This window comes from Rhinolophus sinicus, linkage group LG05, assembly GCF_036562045.2.
Source record: "Rhinolophus sinicus isolate RSC01 linkage group LG05, ASM3656204v1, whole genome shotgun sequence".
NCBI classification, from domain to species: Eukaryota; Metazoa; Chordata; class Mammalia; order Chiroptera; family Rhinolophidae; genus Rhinolophus; species Rhinolophus sinicus.
In genome coordinates, this window is record NC_133755.1 from 18,569,241 (window position 1) to 18,588,686 (window position 19,446).

Sequence of the window (19,446 nt, forward strand, 5' to 3'; positions counted from 1 at the left end):
AGGGCGCAGGTTGCAGCAGATCAACAGCCTTCGATGCACACGCGAAATTCCTTCCATGTCAGCCACTGTGAGAAAAGGCTCATCCAAACAGTGGGCTCTTGGCAGAGGGAGGGCAGTGTCTTTTCAGGCATAAAGCTACCAGCAAGGATCCCAAATCACTGGAGGGAATCGTTGGTTTCCCTAGAAGACCTAGCTTCTTGAAATAAATTTTTAAGGGGTTTTATCTGCCCCTCTGCCCCCACCCCACCCTGCAGCCTTCCTTGCCTCTAACTCCTTGGAGAAAAGGACGATCATGCAGCTCTTGTCTTTATGTTGGTTTTCAGCTCAGCATCAATGCATCCTTTTCTCAAATTTAGCACCAAGTATTTATTCTAATAAAGAAGGGTTAAAAAAGAGAAAAGAAGAGCTAAAGAAGTTATTATCTGGCTTGGTCTCCAAAAACCAGTCCCTTTAATTGGCAGTTGTTGCCTGGACTTAACAGATTTAGGAAAGAAGGGTATTCATTCATTTAGTCAGTCATTCAGCAGGAAATTGGGGTATTTCTGTGGCACTGAGGTGCAGCCCCCAGAAATGAGCATGGAAGCCTCTGGTGTTTACACCAGAAGGGGCACGAATCTAAAGAGCTACATTTAAAGCTGAGTGGACCCAGGGCTCCAGAGCCAGCAACACCCAGGGACTCTTGCCCACAACGCTCAGAAAAGCAACCTGGCCTTGGGGTCCAGAGCACATGGCGGAGGCCACAGCTGCCCTCACCATTCGGTTCCCAAGGCCCCACTGAACCTGGGCAAAAGCTCCATCCTAGGCTGACCACAGAAGTAGACACTGTGTACACAAGAGACCAACCAGCAACCCCAGACAACTTAGGTAGGACTGTTTGTCCCAGAAGGCAAAACTAAGACCCATGGCTGGGAGTTTCCAGGGGCCAGATTTCCCTTCAGAAGGAAGAACATTGTAACTATAGAAATGCCTTTAAGTAATAAGCTTGCCCTCATGTAAGGTGTTCAGGCAGACACTGGAGGGTCAAAAGTGCTATTAGGGCAGGTCCTGCCTTGGACAAGATCTGCGATCACTCCCAACTGTGAGTGTCTCTGATTAGCACCAAATGAGTGGCTCGGCAGTTTGTGCTATGGAACTTCAGAGGCAGGACAAATGGCTGTGGGCTGGGATTGTTGGTGGCAGGCGCTGTGGAGGGCCTGATACTCATGCCAGGCCTTGAGGGTGGGTAGGTTTTCGGTAGAGAGGCCCCCAACAGGTTGCATGGTTCAGGAAAGTACCCTTTACCTGCAAAGTAGAGGGACTCCTACTTAGCTGGCTCCCAGAGTTGCCAAGGGGAATTAATTATTATTTGTGATGTACTTTAAGATCCCCGGATAAAAGACCTTGTATAAATGCAAATTATTATTATTGTCATTAAAGGTGCTAGACGTCTGGCCAGCTGGATAATGCCCTGATGTAGCTCTGAGCAGAAAAGAAAATGAATCCCAGGCAGAAGGTTTGCTCTGGTCATTCCAGAGCAATAGCAGTGAGAAGGCCAAGGAAGGCTTGGCCCAGGACTGAAAGTGAAGCCACCGCCTCCCGACCAGGGTTAGCATGAGCTCTCTGCTGTGGGACTCAAGTGTCTGTGTATCCCCCTGAAGGCCAGGGCCTGCTCACATTCATTCTTCAACCCCTGCAGGAACCAACCCTTTACTAGCACAGGAACTAACCATGAATGATGAGTGTTTGGTTGTCTGCTGGTCCGAAGGATGCAAGGAAGATGGGCAGGCTGGATGCTGGCCATCCGTTCTGGGGCTCCTAAGTCTGATGGGGAGACAAAGGGGAGATATGTAGAAACCTCAGACATATTTAATGCCTCTGGCGGTGCTTATTAAGGCTCTTAAGGGAACCCCTCTAGCAAAGCACAGGGAGAGGTCATTTGTTAATTACTGCCTCCACTTAAACTCTCTGTGGCTAAAGTGGTTGGATTGATACCAAAGCAATAACCAGAATAGTGAATAATATATTAGACCTGGAAGTGAACTCAGAAGCCATCCCTTCACTTTACAGATGAGGCATCTGGGACATAGAGAGGTAAGGTGCTTATCCATGGTGGAATAGCAAGTGAGAAGCTGAGCTGGGATCACAAGTCAGGCCTCCCCATTTCTAGTCCACATCTTGTCAGGATAACAATACCTCCCATTTCATAGCACTTTACAGACACAGTACTTCTCAGCACCCTGCAGAGTTTAAAGATGCCAAAGGACTTTGTGTTAGAGGAACCTTCTGGCTATCCCTTGCTCTTCTGGGGCTCCTTCTGTAGAGAACATTTACGGTGCCTCCGTGTGCACCGGGTGGATTGCACGTGCCCTTGTGATCCACCAGATGCTCAGAGTAGGCCTCATGCTTCTAGGCTGCATTAGGCCTCCCAGGAACCAGACGGGGATGGCCAAGCAAGAGGGAAGTCAAGTTCATCCCTTTGTCCCTTGTGATCAGTCATGATTCTACTGAAAAGCCCAATGCAGGTCCCTAGATGAGGGGTAAAGATACGAGTCACTACCTTTGGACACACAAACCTGCAAGGCGACGGGCCGTTTAGGGGGATTTCTAAGAACAAATGTAGGTGTAATGGGAATTGGTAGTAAGTAGCTCTCGAAATCATTACTGGGCTGCTGGCAATTCCAATTTTAATGGAGAAGACTAAAATACAGCTGAGAAGGGGAAGATCACCACCAAATCAAAAAAACATGAGCTGTCATCTACCTCACACCCTCACTGCACAGATGAGGAAATGGAGGAGTGATTCAGTGTCATGCAGCAGAGCCAGAGGCGGAGCTCTAGACTCCCGCCGAGTGGCCAGTGCCCGTTCCGCTGGAAGTCGTGGTGTGGAGAGCAGGTGCACGCTGACGTCAGGCTGCTCCGGATTCAGGAGCATTGCCACCTATTCGCTGTGTGATCTTAGAAAAATTCCTTGACATCTCTGAGTCGTAAATTTCTCATTGGCAAAAAGGGAGATAATAATACCTACCCGGTAGCAGGGCCATTAGGAGGCGTAAATGTAAAATGATATAAATGAAACAACAGCACGACGTCTGGTACACAGTAGGCACCTCCCTTCCTTTATTCTCCTGGCTTCCAGACTTTTGCCACAGGCCACAGGAAGACATTTATTTTATATCCTAATCCAGTGTATATACAACTGAAACAAGTTTCACAAAAAAATGTTCCTCCTTGCCACGTGTGGTCACTCTGCTTTTATTTAACTTTATTTTAATGCTGGTCAGGACCCACTAATGGATTCCACCGATCATTTGAACACGCCTGTTTGATACCCTGTGTAGATATCATTTATGCACATGGTATCTCTGTTCTCCCTTTCTGTCCTTCCTTCCCACCCGCCCTCTCTGTAACTGGCGCCAGGGGCCACAGAGCTACCTGTCCACAGCATGCGCGGGGCCCTGGGCTCATGCAGACCCACAGGGCAGGTGCGCTCCTCCTGTGCCCCTCGCACCCTCTGCAGTGCACCTCAGCATGATCGAGAGGACCCCTGAGACCCTCCACCTGCCGAAAGTTCTGCCTCCTCCTGCCATCCTGCTGTGGAACTTCCCCACGTGCCAGCCCAGCAGGAAGGGTAGGCCTCTGGCATCCTCTCCTGTTGAATACTTTCTTTATATGGTATTGCTGCTTTTCCACCTGTAAGCTCAGGGAGCCTGGTGTCTGGGGAGATTATGTCAGCTGCCAGGCGGGGGGATTCTAGTGAAAAGAAGAGGGACCAGGGCCATCCTTGCTGCCCCTCCCCTAGCTCTTCAGGGGTAACTGTGAAACACCAGTGAGGAGGGTAGATATCCAGGGTGCTGGCGTGACCGAACGTTGTGCCTAAAAGGCAGCAGGCAGCGGCCTGAGCAGCTGTGCATGGCATGAGTTGCAGCCTCTAGATGCTGAGTCCAGTGGGAGAAACCAAATCTACAGCCAGGCAAACAATAGTTAAAAGCCCCAGCGAGAGACTCTCTGGGGAGGAGATTGTTTTATGCCCCAAAACAATCTCCTACGTGTTCTCTCAGGTCTTTGGGGGTTGGCACTTTCCTGTGGAGGCTGATGCCTGGCAGTGCTGAGCGGAAGCTTTGAGGCACCATGTCCGCCAGGACCTGTGTGGCTTGGGGCCTGTACCTACACTGGCCAGGGCCTGCACTCCATGTGGGCAGCTCCGCTGCGCCCCTGAGCACTTCCTCTTTGAAGTCCATCCTTTGGTTTTTCCCCTTTCGCTGACTAAGAAGGGGAGGGTCATCTGTGATCTTGGAGGTGACTCACTGCTATCAGACAGGTGACTGTCCCCAGTCGTCCAGGACAGGTGGGCTGCGGACTGAGCAGAGGACTTGAAGTGCCTGCTGCCAAAGCACCTGCCACCTGAGGCACACCAGGCAGGTGCAGATGGGGCGACAAGATTTGTCCCAGGCCTCAGGCAGCACCACATTCCTTAGCACCCCCGCACCCACTATCTGGCCTCAACCTCAGCCCAATGAGGTGTGTGTACCCCATCATCTCAGCCAACCCCCACCCCGGGGCCCAGCCTTTCTCAGTGGCCACACTGCCACCCATCCTCCCAGCCTCCCATCTGGTAGGTTCATGATGGAAACAGCATCAGCCTGAGAGTAAGGAGACAGCGAGGACTGGCTCAGACTCGGCCTACTAGCTCTGGGGCCTTGGGGCAGCCCCTGGGGGCATTCATGCACCAAACTGACATTTACCTGCTGTGAGGCCCTAAAGAAGGTGAGCACCATGGGGCACTAAGGATGAACCACCCCCAAATTCAAGCGGCTCACAGAGGCCTATGCTAACAGCTGTCATTATCATATGCCATATTGAGGGGACCATCAACTTTTCTGGCCCTCAGTTTTCCCTTCCCTGTAATCATTAGTCCAGATACGACCTCTGAGGTTTTTTTGTGTTACCAAATCCTATAATTCTAAAATACGTCTTTCAATTAGCCAAATGTTGACATTCATTTGAGAAATATTTATTGAGGGTCTCTGTGTTGGGCACTGTACTTGAAGCTGGGATTGAAAGATGGATGAACATGACAATGGGTCTTGCCATCAGGGAGCATCCAGTGGGGTGTGGGAGCGTAGTCGGGATATGACAGATGTGAGCACAGAGATGGATCCCAGAGGAAGAAGGTAGCCCTGTAACTAGGGGAGCCACAGGAGCCCGTGGGGACTGCCCTGTCCCTCTCACTGGGCGCCTGGCCCTCTCCGGTCCTCCTGCCCCTTCTCATGCACTGTACCAGGGGATGCCCAGGGAGCAGATGTCAGCAGCCGCTGGGAGCAAGGCCTGGCCCTTGCAGTTGCAGAAGCTGGCTGCAAGCTGCTCTAGCCCAAAGGAACTGGCCAAGCTCCAGAAGACCTCCTCAGAGTGCCTCAGGAGAGAGAACGAGTAGGTAATTTTGATCATTTTAGTGAGCATTTAAAAATACCCTATGATTTAGAAGGAGCCAGATTTCATCCCAATACTTTGATGTCTAGAAATAGATCCCAGTTGGTTGTTGAAGTCCTTCTAAGTAGCTTTTGATTTAATTCAACACATACTAGACTACAGTCTCGGCCGTCTCACAGGCAAGGAGCCCGAGCTGTGTAAGACATAGTCTAGACACCAATCTCAGCATCTCAGACTCAGCAGACAATGGCTGGGCCTGAGGTGGGAGGCCCTGTGTACCATGAAATCCAGCACAGGGGAGATTGATTCCAGCTGAGGGCAAGGGCTGCTGCCTGACGCTGTGAGGTTGGGATATGTTGTTCTCAGTATGATATCAAGCCTTTGCATCTCAAGTGTGTTAATGTTCTTGTTTTGCAAGTTTGTACCCTCTAAAAATGAACTGGGCCTGCTCGAGGGTTGGCGCATTTAGGGAGACTGTACGTGAACCAGTTACAGCCACTTGTTTGTTCCTGTAGCCCACACTGGAGCGCCAGGCTGACATCGCCCGGGGCACAGCTACAAAATAGGCTCCCATCGTGCCAGTCACTTGCTCACCAAGGCACCCAGAGTTGGAAAGCCAAGTCCTTACAGGGGCCTTGGGGTGTTTGGGGTGAAGGGCACTGAAGTAGAACCAGTCTCTTTGTAGAGATCCTATTATAAGAATGACCCCTTTGACACAGGGAGAGTAACCCCAAATGAGTCAGTATTTACAATGGCCGTTCACGACAATGAGGGCAAGGCAAGACCACGAGGAACGATTAGCGGGACTTGTCTTACACTATTTACAGGACTGCTTTGATTTTCAGACCACAATCGGTTTTCATATGACTGATTGAAAACATGTGCCAGTTGAAGTCACAGCTGCAGAAGAAAACTGGAAAAAGAAATGAGCCTTAGATGTTTTGGAACTTGCCTCTATTTGCCAAAATGAATTCTGACTTGATTTATGTGTTCTTGATTTCCTGAAAACGAGGGTCGTGTCCCTGAACCACTTCTCCCACCCCGCCCCACCCCACCACCACGTTGGCCTGACTCTGGCACAAATCATAAGGCTCATCTTATGATTGCCCAAAGAAAAAAAAATTTTTTGAATTCCAGGAAAAGTCTACTTTTGGTCCTGTTTTGGAAGAAAACAATTGTTTAGGCTCTTGCAAAATAAAATGTCCTAAGTAAATGAGGTTAAAGGCAGCAGGGTCCCCCTCTACGTGGTCATGCCCCAGTGGGAAGACATGCTCCAGTGGCACTAGGATCAGGGTGACCCTGGGCAGGTGTCTGAACTAAACTCACGAAGCTTGTTTTCTCACCTATGAAAAGGGAGCATGGCTCCTGTCATAGTCGACAGAATGAGCTGGTGTGAGCACCAGCTTTGCGCTGAAGCTGCCTTATGTGGTTCCTTCCCTTTCCCCAGACTCCCCAACCTCCTTGGGCTTTGTAGTCTCTGTTTCTGTTTTCACTTTCTTAAAGCTGTATTGATTCAGATGTTCAGATACTGATTTCATTCATCTGAAATTATCCATCAAATAAATAAAAACTGTAATTCCAATAGGGAAAAGCCCTGTTGAACAAAGGCCATGCTGAACAAAGATTTCTAACTGCCTTCACCGCAAGGCCTCTGAGGATGTTCCTGATGGCTTCCTTTCCTAACTCTCTTCAATGCCCCAGAGCCCCTTCCGCAGAACACAGAGATTGTTGAATATCTCATATATTGTTTCTCCTGACAACTTACTATGGGCTCCTCGACCTGCCTTTGGTGGGAGGGCAGGAGGAGTAGACCTTCCATCCCTCTCACGAACTTTCTGTGGTGACGGTAAATAGCTACTCAGAGCTGTGCAGTGGTCATCCTTACCCCTGTCTGGTTTGTGAAAAAGTCTCTCAGATAACAACTACCACCCCCCCTCACCGCACCGCCGACCACCCTCACCGCACCGCCGCCCCACCTACTGCACCGCACCGCCACCCCACCCCCACGGCACCGCCACCCCCCCTCACCGCACCGCTGCCCCCCTCACTGCACCGCCACTACCTATGATGCATTGGGCCCTGGGTTTGGCTAGTGCCTTAATTCAACAGATGAAGACTCAAGACACAAACAGGTCAAGTGCCTTACTGAAGGTCACATTGATATCTCAGAACCACAACTGGGTGGCACTTAGAAATCATCAAGTATACGTCTTCCTGTTACAGGTGAAGAAACTGGGTCCCAGTTCCCGATGACAAAACAAGCCAGGGTCTGGACTAGAACCCACGTTTTCTGTCTCATGGTTCAATGCTCTTTATGCTTCCCCCACTGTCTCCCCTTTATGATACATGCTATCCTGAATAGAAAAAGATCTGTTTGAGGCCAATTTCAATACCGGGCATGAGCAGTCAGAGCCCCCATGGTTCTTAAATATCCCTGCACTCCACAGCTTCTGCCTCCGCCCTGACCAAGCCTTTGACCAGAGCCGCACCCTGGAGCACACCAGTAGGCTTGGGCAGAAGACAGCAAGGGCGGGCAGGTGCCGCTCACTGCAGAGCTCATCCTTAGATACCACAAGTAATGCCACTAGCAGCTCTGAACTGGATTTCAGGAGATGCACAGGGTCCCAATGACTTTGGCTGGGTGCCCATCCCTGAGGCTGGCCATCTCTGTGCCTCCAACTGCCAACTCCATGTAAGTGAGAAGTGATCCAGGAAGCCACAGAGAAAAGAATGAACTGAAGGCGACGACCCTGGGGCCTCTCTTTCCACCCAGGGTCCAGCTGTCCCCACAGACTCAGAGCCTCTCCCTCTCAGACCCAGCTTGGTCCCGTGGTAACAGTTGTCATTGATTGATCGTCTATTATGCCAAGCGCCAAGCCAACTGCTTACTTGGACCATCTCATTTAATCCTCATGAGGATTACCCTTTAAAGTGGGCATTATTATTTCCCTTTATAGTTGAAGAAACTAAAACTAAAGAGGTGAGTCACTTGCCCAAGCGATACAGCCCGTAAGGAGCAGGGCCCGGCCTGAACCCAGCGCTGGCTGGCTCCAGAGCCCTCACTACACGGCGCGTCCTTCATAGCCTGCAGCCCACAGGGCCCTGGAGTTCATCAGGCTGGGCTCCCTGCTTTGTAGATGCGCGCAGAGAAGGGAAGAGATTTACTCCTGGATCCAAGATCCAGAAGAGTAGCCCCACTGGGCCCCTCAGTCCCCGACTTCTGCTCCAAGGAGTCTGTCTCGTCCACCCACTGCTGTACCTGTGAGCTGAGGCCCTGGACCAGGAGCCAGTCTTCCGAATTCATGGGTAACCTACCCGGCCTCGGCCTGAGCTCAGTTCTTTTAGTTTTATTCTCCCAGCCTGAGACTCTGGGATTGGACTGAGTTGTAATTTTATAAAACCTGGCTGGAGCAAAGGACTGAGATCAGTGGAAAGGGTCAGAACCTTACTTTGTCCTAGGGCATATCGCGCTCCAGTTTGGTCTAAAAATAAACTCCCTCCAGTGTGACCAGAGGGAGGAGCTTGAGTGCCTCAGGGCCCCTCTCCCTGCCAGCCGACTGTCTTGGCCAGTTAATGGGGAGGTGAGGAGACCTTCCCTCCCCGACTGTAACACACACTTCTAAAGCTTACCAACACTTTGTCTTTGGGTCCAAGAGTTTTTTAAAAGGCGACAGATAACTAGTGCCAATGGCAAGATATACTCTGGGCAGCTCTCCATTTTCTCCAATAAAAAAGTGAAATAAATGGAAACAGTGCTGTAAAAAAATCTATACATGGGTGGGAGGCTGTTGTCATTTTCCCTTCCTCCTCCCCACCCCCCGTCGGACTTCAGGAGGACGGCTGAGAAGCGCGCACTGACAACAGCTGGTAGCATCATGCCTTTAAATAGCCCTTCTCCACACTGCTTCCCCTCCGGCGGCACGCAGTTTGCCCTGGCAGGGAAAGCCCAGGACAGGACAGGAAACTTCAGAACTTTCTGAAGGAGGGAAAGAGCCTGCTGTAAGGCACGTTCCCTCTTGCCAAGACCTTTTGGTCTCAGGAGTTTGCACTGTTGCAGCCCTTTCCCTCAGAAGTTTCCAAGGAAAAACTAAACTGCTCTTTCCTCCTTCATGTTTTCTCTTGTGAGTGTCACATCAGGGTGGGCTTATCCCCCCTCCTCACCATGAGGAAACAGAGCTCGGCCTCTCACCCTAGGTCTAGAACACGTTCTACCTCATCATGGTCCCCCTTTCCATAAGGACAATTGCGGCATGGTGCAGTGGGTCTTAAGTCGTAAGTCTCAGAGAAGGTGACAGTTCGGCTGGCTCGGGAGCGTGTTAGCAAGATGTGTATGAAGAAGGGTCTTTATCTTTCTTTCTCACTAATTGTTGGCATAATTTACATAAATTTTGAGAATGGACTGCATTTTCTTCAGTACCAAAATATTACATTTGTCCGCTTTCTGGGGTTGCTTTCTCACCTTCTTACACAGCGTGCAATGGACATGCCTTAACTGCTTCCTGCAAACCGGGAGCCATCAGAAATTAGTTACAGCCACAGAGGCCTCGCTGAGTGCTCTCTGTGGGCAGGGCTGTGGGGTCTGCGGGTTCACTGAGACGAGGACGTGCTCGCTGCTCCAGGGCTGGCAGTGCAGCTCAGCAAGCAAGATGTGCCCACATGTGCCAGATGCCCTGGAAGAAGCCCCAAGAATGTCTCCGTGCAGGGAGAGAACCTCTAGTGACCAGGGAAGGCTTGATGGGAGCATGGGCATTCGACCTGAGCATGAATAAGGCCCAGAAATGGAAAACCGTATATGTGAGGAAAAGCAAGTGGCCGAATTGTGGGGGGTGGGGGAGCTCACATCCTGGACCCTGCAAGATGCCTGTAACATCACAGTGGGGAACCTGCAGCTTTTCTGGGACACCATCCTTAGCTTCTCAAACTGGAGGGGCGAGGGGTCGCACAATCCCAAAAATGTAATGGAGGAAAAGGGCAAATTTTTTAATGTGTTGTGGGGCCAGAGAGTGAAAATCAGAGTGCCAGGCCGAGAGTTAGGGAATATGAAGAGTCTTAGTTGGGGTGGTGACAGAGACCCCCACTCTGAGAGAATTTATCTAGCTGAAGCAGAAAGGGGAAGTAAGCCTAGTGGTCAGGGGAGAAAGGCTTCTGCAGCAGTTTTATTGAAAGGTAACAAGATGGAGTGCCAGTGCGTGTCAGGAAGGAGAGAGGATGAGAGGGAGGAAGAGGAAGAACCTGCAGGATGAATTCACCGCAGGAGTTGAGGGAGAAGTGGAAACAGCAGGGTTCTGTCGCAGAAGTACAAATGGGTCACGGCATGTTGAGATACCTAATGATGAGGAACACATTGTTGGAACAAACACACTGGTTTGAATGACAGAGACACATCCAGGTCACAGTGTCCTGCCCGTGGTTGGGAATGTGTGTGGAACTAGAAGTTTGGGAGAGAAATGAGGGCTGGAGACTCAGGTCGGGTGATTTTCTGCCGAGGGTGGTGTAAGCCTGAGAGTAACCACAGGGTGCCTGAGGGGAGTGGAAAGTAAGACGGAGGAGACTTGAGACCAGACAAGACTCCCTCTGGGAGTGGGGAAGGAGGGGCAGAGAGAGGAGGTGAGCGGCTGTGTAATGGCGCACAGAGAGCCCCAGAGGGAGGAGCCGACGTTGAAGTGCCGCAGAGAGGTTTCAGGAGCCACTCACAATGAGACAGCCAAGGCAAAGTGGTGACATTCAGAAGGGGCTTCAGTGGACTAGGTGTGGGGGTGGGGCGTCTGGTGGCATCACTGCTCTGTGCTATGATGCAGGCGTGGCCCCGGCCCCTGAGGTGTGTGAGGCTGCTCACCCCTACACTGAACTGTCCCCATGAGTTTTCACGACTCGTGAGCACCTGTTCTCCGTTCTCAGACGGCTCCGCAAGTCTGCCTCCTGCCTCCGCTCCTTCCAGTTGGTGTTCTAATCCCCTGGGAGCCTGGAGCACCAAGCTTACTAGAACCGAATCCTAAGTGCAGTGGACTCTGGGAGGCCCCCTTGGGTAAGGTGCGTGAGGCCTTGCAGTATGGGGCCTGGGTCTTCTCGGTGGCCCTCCCTAGTTCATGTCACGATTCTGGGTGAGCCACTTAAGGAAAGTGTGACTACTCTGATCTCATGGGAGTCAGTGGCAGAGGAGGGAGGAGGAGGCAGGCCTGAGTGACCAGGGCATGGGGTGCCCACCCCGACCCCTCCAGCTTCCTCTCCCTCCACTTCATCTCACCCCTTATCTTCCAGCAGAGCTTTTAGTTCCCAGCTCTCGGCAAGCCATCCCATGTCCCCAAGCCTCTGCTCCTGCTGTCTTTTGCCTAGAACCCACGTGATGCCTTCTCTACCTCCACCCACACTAATTGCCCCAGACTGGTGCCTCCTGGCACCTCCATAAGTGCCCTCACCACCTCAGTTGGTATCACATAGGTGTCTGTCTCCTCCTCTAAACTGAGATCTTCTGCATGGCAGGTGCCATGTCTGGGTCATCTCAACCCCTGGTACCTCATACAGTGCCCGGCACAGAGTGGGCCCAGCACATGCCCTTCTCCTGATGTGCAATGTAGAGCCCGCTTCTACGGATTCGAATCTGGGTGCCAGAAAGTCTAAACAGCAGAAAGGTCTGCCCCAGATCCTGTCACTAGTCTCTGACTGACCAGGGAAGTTTCTCTTGATACCCGGCTTTCTTTCCAGCCCGGCTTTCTTTCCAGCACAGCAAACTACATATATGTTTGGAAATAAATGGAGACCATGGATCACTTAGAAATCCTTTGTCTACATGAAGTCAGAGGTCCAGCTGAGTGACAAGTACAACCCTCTTGATATTTCAGATCACCGAAACGACCAGGTGGTTGGCTTGGTCACTCTGTGGCTTGTAGCTTAGACCGACCCTCGTTTTTGGCCTGGGAAACTGCAGACAGAACCTGAGTACTGATGTCTGATAGAAATTGGCAGCCAGGAGGGTCTGCGTAGGCGAGACAGCACAGTAGTGGGGTGCGCGTACCTCCCTTGGAAAAATCCAGAAGGGTTTGCATCAGCAAGAAGGAAAATCCAACCCAAGATGCATGAACAATAAATAACAACTGTTCTGAGTTAGGTTGAAAACTCTGAGTTGCACTTTTTTCGAGTTGTTTGTGCTAACCACAATTTTTTTTCTCCTTCTCTTTCCCACCAGGGCTTATTTCAAAACCTTTGTGCCTCAGTTCCAGGAGGCAGCGTTTGCCAATGGAAAGCTCTAGGAAACACCAGTCTTGAGAGGTGGCCAGCCAGACTGCTCTGTCCACATGCGTGTCAGCACATATGGCCGCTTCCTGGAAGCCACTTGGAATGTCTTTATGGCAGTGTTTCGCTCACACAGCAGCTTTGTGCGTCCTGTCTGAACCCAGCCTTGAGCCCCCCTCCTCTGGTTGCTCCCTCTTTGTTTCCTTCTGTATATTTCTCAGTTGGAAGAAATAAAGTCACAAATCATGATGCAATATTTTTCCAGGGAAAGTAAGACATCATAAATGCACACACCCTTCCTTACTCCAAAGCCTTTGTCTCTGAGACCTCTTTTAAGTTTTAAGATTAAACTCACCCCCTTTGCTTTTTCCCCCCTGAAACTAGTATCTTGCGTACGTGTGTGTGTGTGTGATTGTATACACACACACACACACACACCCCATTTCCCATCTGGGGCAGCACTCCATTGGAAAAGGCACTGCCTGAATGAATCCGACTGACCTGCACAGCTTCAGCCAGGCCCCAGGCTGGAGCCCGGGAACAACTGGGTTGTAGCACCCCGCCCGCCCACCCACCCCAGCTCTCTGTGTGCACAGCCCATCCTGACCCAAGAGGCGGTCATTAAAGCCTGCTGAATGCGTCAGTGACTTGGTCCCTTCCTCCCCTCACCCCTCCCTAGGCTGATGGCAGAGCTGCTGGGGCCTTGTAGCACTGAGCGAGTTATGCCTGGAAGACACAGGGGCTTGTGGGTTATCCCAGGCGTGTATGTGATTCCTAAGCTCAGCCCTCCGGGAATAGCTGGGGAATATACCGTTTTTCCTAAGTGTATGGATTATCAGAGGTGGACAAGCTCTCAGAAGTCATCTTGTTTCAACCCCCAACATTTCTTCTCTTAGTACAGAGGAGAAAACTAAGGCCCAAGAGCTACAGGAACCCCCAGAAAATGAGAAGTGAATCTGGGAGTTCGGAGCCAGGCCTGTCCAGACCATCAGGTGACCCCCTTCACTTCTAATCCCATTGACTACAGCCAGCTTGATAGCTTTCCAAGATTTACAGTTTAGCATCATTCCACCCTGAAGGCTTTCCCCATACGGAAGCAGGCCCTGCACACACAGGTGAGAGCAAGCAGCTGGCCTGCGCTGCCTGTGCTCTTCCGTAAACCCACCTGCCTTCCCAGTCGAAGGTGAAGCCCGGGCCCCACCTGCCGTAAAGCCACACAGGGTTTAACGCGGCCTCTCACTGTTCCCTCAGTTCCCTTTCTAGCTCTTGGAGCCCCGTTTTACCACGAGAGCCTGGAGGAGAACCAGCTCAGAGCCCTTGTGGGGACCAGAGAGGAAGACCCCTCCTTCCTGCACTCTCTGCACCCACGAATGCGATCAGGAGGCAGGCGCACAGCTCCAACAGACTCCTGGCTTGGCTACCAGCTGGACGGCTGCCCAACTGGGATCTTTCTCCATGTGGGTACTTTGCCCCCTGCCCTGAAACCTTGGGGATTCCCTTAACAGAACAGTGTCCTGTGTCCACACCCCAGCTCTGTCATTAGCTGGCTGGGTGACCTTGAGTAAATCCCTTTTCTCTATAATACAAGGACTCGGCTCATCCCAGGAACTTTGTAAAGACCTGCTCTGGGCCCCACTGCAGGCCTGCAGAATCTGGGTTCCCCAGCCGGGGCTTAGGCATTTGGATCTGTTAACACTCCCAGGTGATGGATTCTATTGTGTAAGCGGTCATGACCCCTCAGCCAGCTGACTGCCCACTCTACCTCAGGGCAGCTGTGTGCCAAGCTCCACTCTGCTCCATGACACTGTCACTTAGGATTGATGTGGCCACCCCCACCCCCCACCCCCACCGCCACGAAGCCTCATGGATTGGGCTTGCTGCCTTCAGAGCCAAGAGTTGACTGAGTCAGGGTTTGCTTCCGACCCAGCATGGGTTTCCAGCTCCAGTGCTAGCAGAGGCAGTGGTGGGGTGGAATAAAGTCGTGTAGCCTGGACCCTTGGCATTTCAAATAGCCAGTTCACAGTGACAGCAGTCAGTAGTGCACAGTGTGATCTGGGAGTGGCCCTCCTACCCCTGCCAACCTCTAGGGGTCCACATATGCTCGGGCTGGCCAGGTCACTAATGACCCACCTGCTCGTCTGCGAAGCAGGCACTGTGTAACTCGGAAGTGCTGTCACACACTTTATCTGTCTCAGCACATCTCTACAGCAGACCTGTGAAGTAAGCAAGTGAGTAGGGTCACCCCTTCCCACAGATGAGGAAACAAGATCAGAGAGGTTAAGTGAGTTACCCACGATCCCCAGCCAGCCAATGCCAGGTCAGGACTCATCCCAGGCTCCTGGCTGGAGATTCACAGTCACTTCTCATGTATATCTCCCTAGTAAACGGAGGCTTATTTTTTCTTTCCCAGTAAAGGATGATGTGCTATGTATAAGCTTGTGAACGTGTCTCGAGAGAATGTGATTTTTAAAAAGACTTTCAGCCCCTTTAGCACAGAGGGAGGTTTTGGACTGATTTTCTGAGGGGGAACCAAACAACAAAAGTTGATAACAGCAACTTCATGTTTCAAATGCTGGGGATTCAAAACCAGCATTTGTGAGATTTTTTATCTTTACCCCTGACAGCAACAGAAGCAAGTGGCGCTTGTAAATGGGCGACAGTCACCTGTCTATTTTCAAACCCTTCTTGCTAGTTCCGCCTGCCATCGAGCATTGTACTGCACACAGAGTGCAGCCCAGGACTAATTAGTAAATGGCTGTAAAATGCTTTGAAGATGAAAAGTGCCATATACGAAAGCACATTATTATTACCTCATAAATCCTGTCTCCAGCTTACTCAGCCTTTGTAATTTCAGCGAATCTTTAGCTCAGCACAGGCAAGGAGGACTGAAATGTATTCACTAGTGATACCACATATGATTAGGGCATCTCCTGGGGGGCCCCAGGGAGGCGGCATAGCCACTTGGCTGGCTTCCGGAGGACCCACTCCTTACAGGCAGGGGGTGCTGTATTTGAGAGCCCATTTTCTTCTGGGATGAACTGGAACGAGTGAGCTTAAGGAGGAGGGAGACTTATATTTGAATCCTGGCTCTGCCCACTTACTGGCTGGTAAATATTTAACAAGCAGTTTTTCAGTGACTTAAAAATGAGCGGGGTGGAAAGGAATGGGCCCTTCTTTGTACTGTTTGCCAATGTCCAATGTGTAAATACTCCCACCATGACCGATTCCAAGCTCGGAACGTGAGGTCACCAGATGCAGACTAAGGAAGAGCAGGGAGGGTCTTTGTGGTGGGAGCCTTGCTGGGACAGCAGGCTCCGGTTCAGGTCTTCACTGACTCTCTCTGAGTTTTGTTTTCCTCATCTGTAAAATAGGAACAAATAATATTGGCCTCCCAGGGTTGTGAGAATTAAATAAGTACATAGAGCACCAAGTAGGGTGCTTGGCACACGGAAATGTTTGATAAATAGTGGCTATTATTACTACAAACCAGAAAAAGGGTTTTCTGATGTTGACTTTGGCCTTTTTCTAAAAAGTCAGAATGCCCCTGTTAAAGTCCTGCCAGTGAATGTGGCCTTTAGAAGAGTGACCCTGTCTGGATTACTAGGAGGACAAAGTGATGAGTCATCCTGATCTTAACGAATGAGAGATTAACTGTGTCTGTGGGATTCCCCCCCCAGTCCCCCCCTGCGCACACACACACACACACACACACACACACACACACACACACACACACACACACACACGGTCTGGCTCCAGCTCTGGGCAGGACTTCAGGCTCTGGGCAGCACTTGAGAACAAACAACCCACTGACCTGCTTATTTGCCCTGGTCCGTGCTTTCCCACAGGCAGGAAAATCACAGCAGCGCAGGTCACTTTTGCTTCTGACTCAGTTTCGGTTCCCAATGGCTGCAAACTCCTGTTTCGGGGTCACAGCCTTGCAAGAGAAACAAGCACATTTGGTTCGCCTCTTGCTTAGGCCTGTAAACAGAACTAGCCCCAAACCTGCCCCAGCGCATGGGGACTGTCTCATGCCACAGTTCTTAGCAGGAATGTTAAAAACAGCATCTCATGGTAAGATGACATTGACTTCTATTAATGGTATAATTAATTTATTGGTGCTTTTAAAAATGAAAACAGAAGAAACATCACCTTTTGTTTATGCATCTATAGTATTTACCTACAGTGCCAGTAGAGTGGGAGAGCAGACCAGACGTCAAATAGAAATAGGGTGCTAGGCGGGTGGCAGTGGTGATAGCTGCTCTTCAATGGAGCTACGACTGACATTCCATACTAGCTACTTTTTATATGCTGTCTTTTTTTAATCCTCAAAACAACCAAATGAGGGTAGGTGTCACTATGTCCGTTTTATAGGTAAAGAAACCAAGCCTCACAGAGGTTAGATAACTTGCCCAAGGACAGGAAGCTGGTATATTTACGTATTCATTCATCCATTCTACTTTCTCTCCCTTCCCTCTTTCCTTCCTTCCCTCCCTTCTTTGTCTTCCGTTCCATCCCCCTTCTTTGTTACACAAAGGAAGTGAAGCCTGGTCCCCCTGTTGCTTTCTACTTCCCTTATCCAGCTTCCCCAAATGAAAAGATAGTTATTGAGTATCGACTGTATACAAAGTCCCATATGAGACATTCCTTTCCTCGTTTTTGTTATTTTCCACAGGAGCAGAGGGGCTAAGGGTAGTTAGGTCTGGCAGAGATCAGATGGAGCAGGAGTTAGGCCCAGGTGTGCTGAGTCCAAGGCCAGACTTCACCACGGGGTTCTGCGTGCCTGCCCGCACTCAACTAACACACACTTTGAAGCAGTCTGTGTATACGCAGACAAGTCTATATGGCTATGTAAATAAATATAAATACCAACTGATTTTCAGGTGGTTGAGCCAGCCCACAGTTGGAAAAACTCTGACTTCAAAGCTTGTGTCGTATTCTCAGGTTAAAGTCCAAAACACACTTGGTTGAAATAATGGCCTCATATCTGAGGAAAACAAGATGAAAATGATTGTTGCAATTATTAAGGAAAATTACCAAGGTATTACCAAAGGCAGCTGGATCCAGAAACTCGTTCCAGGTTAAATATGAAATAACTCCAAGTGTTATTTCCTAACCTGACTCATGATTTCCTTCAGGGTTCCCACATTTGTGCCTTCATTTTTTCTCTGATCCCTTTGGAAGAACCACACTTGACAAGCCTGAGAGGTTACGCTTAGGGTCATGAGAAATTATGACTAATGGTGGCTATAAAAGTAGGGTCACAAGCAACCTAGGAATGACCAGGATGACCCCCTGCTCCGGGCCAGCTGCCTTTGCACCACCATGGAGGGGGTGACAAGCACTCATTCCTCCAAAACAGCCCCACACCTTCAAAAGCCCCAAGGAGCAGAGTCTGTCTGCAGAAGTCTCCTCATTCCAGAGTCTCTTAGGAATATGCCCCTTGAGCCAGTTGAGGAGCCACCCAAGAAAATCCATTGTGCCGCAAAACGGAACTCCCCAGCTCCAGATGACCTTTGGCTGTTTGGACAGGTGCCAATAAAGGAGAGGCGAGGAGGGTACCACGTGCCCTCTAGAAATAAGGTGGGGGGGTGTAAATAGTGACAGCCGCCCCCTCGAGCACCGTGCATGATATTCTGGGTCCTTTCCATCCACTGCCTTCTTGGTCCTCTGACCCTTCAGAGAACTAAGATAGTCCCCTGAGAGAGTCAAAAGAAAGTGTCAGGACACCGATGGCAATTCCTGAGTAGGCCAAAACCCTGTGAGTAAGGCAATGTCCAGAGAATAAGAATGCTACCTCCCCAGGGGACAGGTTTGAGGGAGCCAGTAGTCATTTAGGTACCTAATTTCAAATAGGTCTGTAGAGGGATTTTACCTTGGACACATTTCATAGCCCAGCTGGGGACTGGTGTCATGCCTGGGGACCTGAGGTCTGGGGCAGGAGTCAGCTTCCCACAACCAGATTGCCCTGGGGATGGGGGGTGACTCCTGAAGGTTCCCCTTCACTGAGCGCTCGCACATCCACACCTACACTCGCACGTAGCCGGGTTTTAGGTGACTGATGCCCCTTGTGCGGCCTCAGTGCCCACTCCAGGAACTGCAGCACAGGCCCAAGGCTGGGGAGGACTCCCCACCAGACCCCACACTGAGGCTCTCGGCCTGCGTGGGCTGGCGGGTTGCACAACCCAGCCAGCTGCCTCCGCCTGTGTCCCCTGCCTTTTCTACCCACACCGACACCCCAGGCTGCCCTCTAGGGCACCTCCTCTGGCTCACCTGCTATTGCCCCAGCCACCCAGGCACAGTGGCCCCACCACCACCACCCAGTCCAACTGCTGTCATTCAACAGACGGCAGCCACCAGGGAGTGACCCCTTCGCAAAACTAACTCCACACTGGAGCCTCACTCAGGTGAAACCAAGCCCTTGGCTAATTGGCTTGTTGTGGGAGTTGAGGCCCGTGGGCTCTGGAGCCAGCCCACCTGAGTCAAATCCTGTCTCTACCACGTACTAGAGGTGTGAAGTTGAGCAAGTCACTTGACCTCAGTTTCCTCTTCTGAGCCACTGCTTACTTCATCCGCTGGCGGAAGGGCTTGGTGAGTTTGGACTTGTGAAATGCTTAGACCAGCACTGGCACATAGTAGGTACTCGGAAAAGGCTCTGTAGTATCACTGCCTTTTGGGTTTGTCTTCCTTACCTTTCATATCCCTGCCCTTAAGCTTCAACTGACCAAAAAAGTCCTTCCGTGCCCCTGCCTTGTCATGTAGACGCCAGTCCCTCCTAGAGAGTCTGTGACACCCCCTTCACCAGAGTCT

General features: G+C 50.9%; 1 protein-coding gene across 1 annotated transcript in view; it reads left to right on the forward strand.

The window, feature by feature from the left end:
• Window positions 1–12,890, forward strand: part of BABAM2 (BRISC and BRCA1 A complex member 2) — a 367,400-nt gene extending 354,510 nt beyond the window's left edge. The window contains exon 12 of the mRNA XM_019735370.2: window positions 12,590–12,890. Coding sequence (XP_019590929.1) covers window positions 12,590–12,653 — 64 coding nt within the window. The 3' untranslated portion in view covers window positions 12,654–12,890. The remainder of the gene's footprint in view (window positions 1–12,589) is intronic.
• Window positions 12,891–19,446: the final 6,556 nt, after the last annotated feature.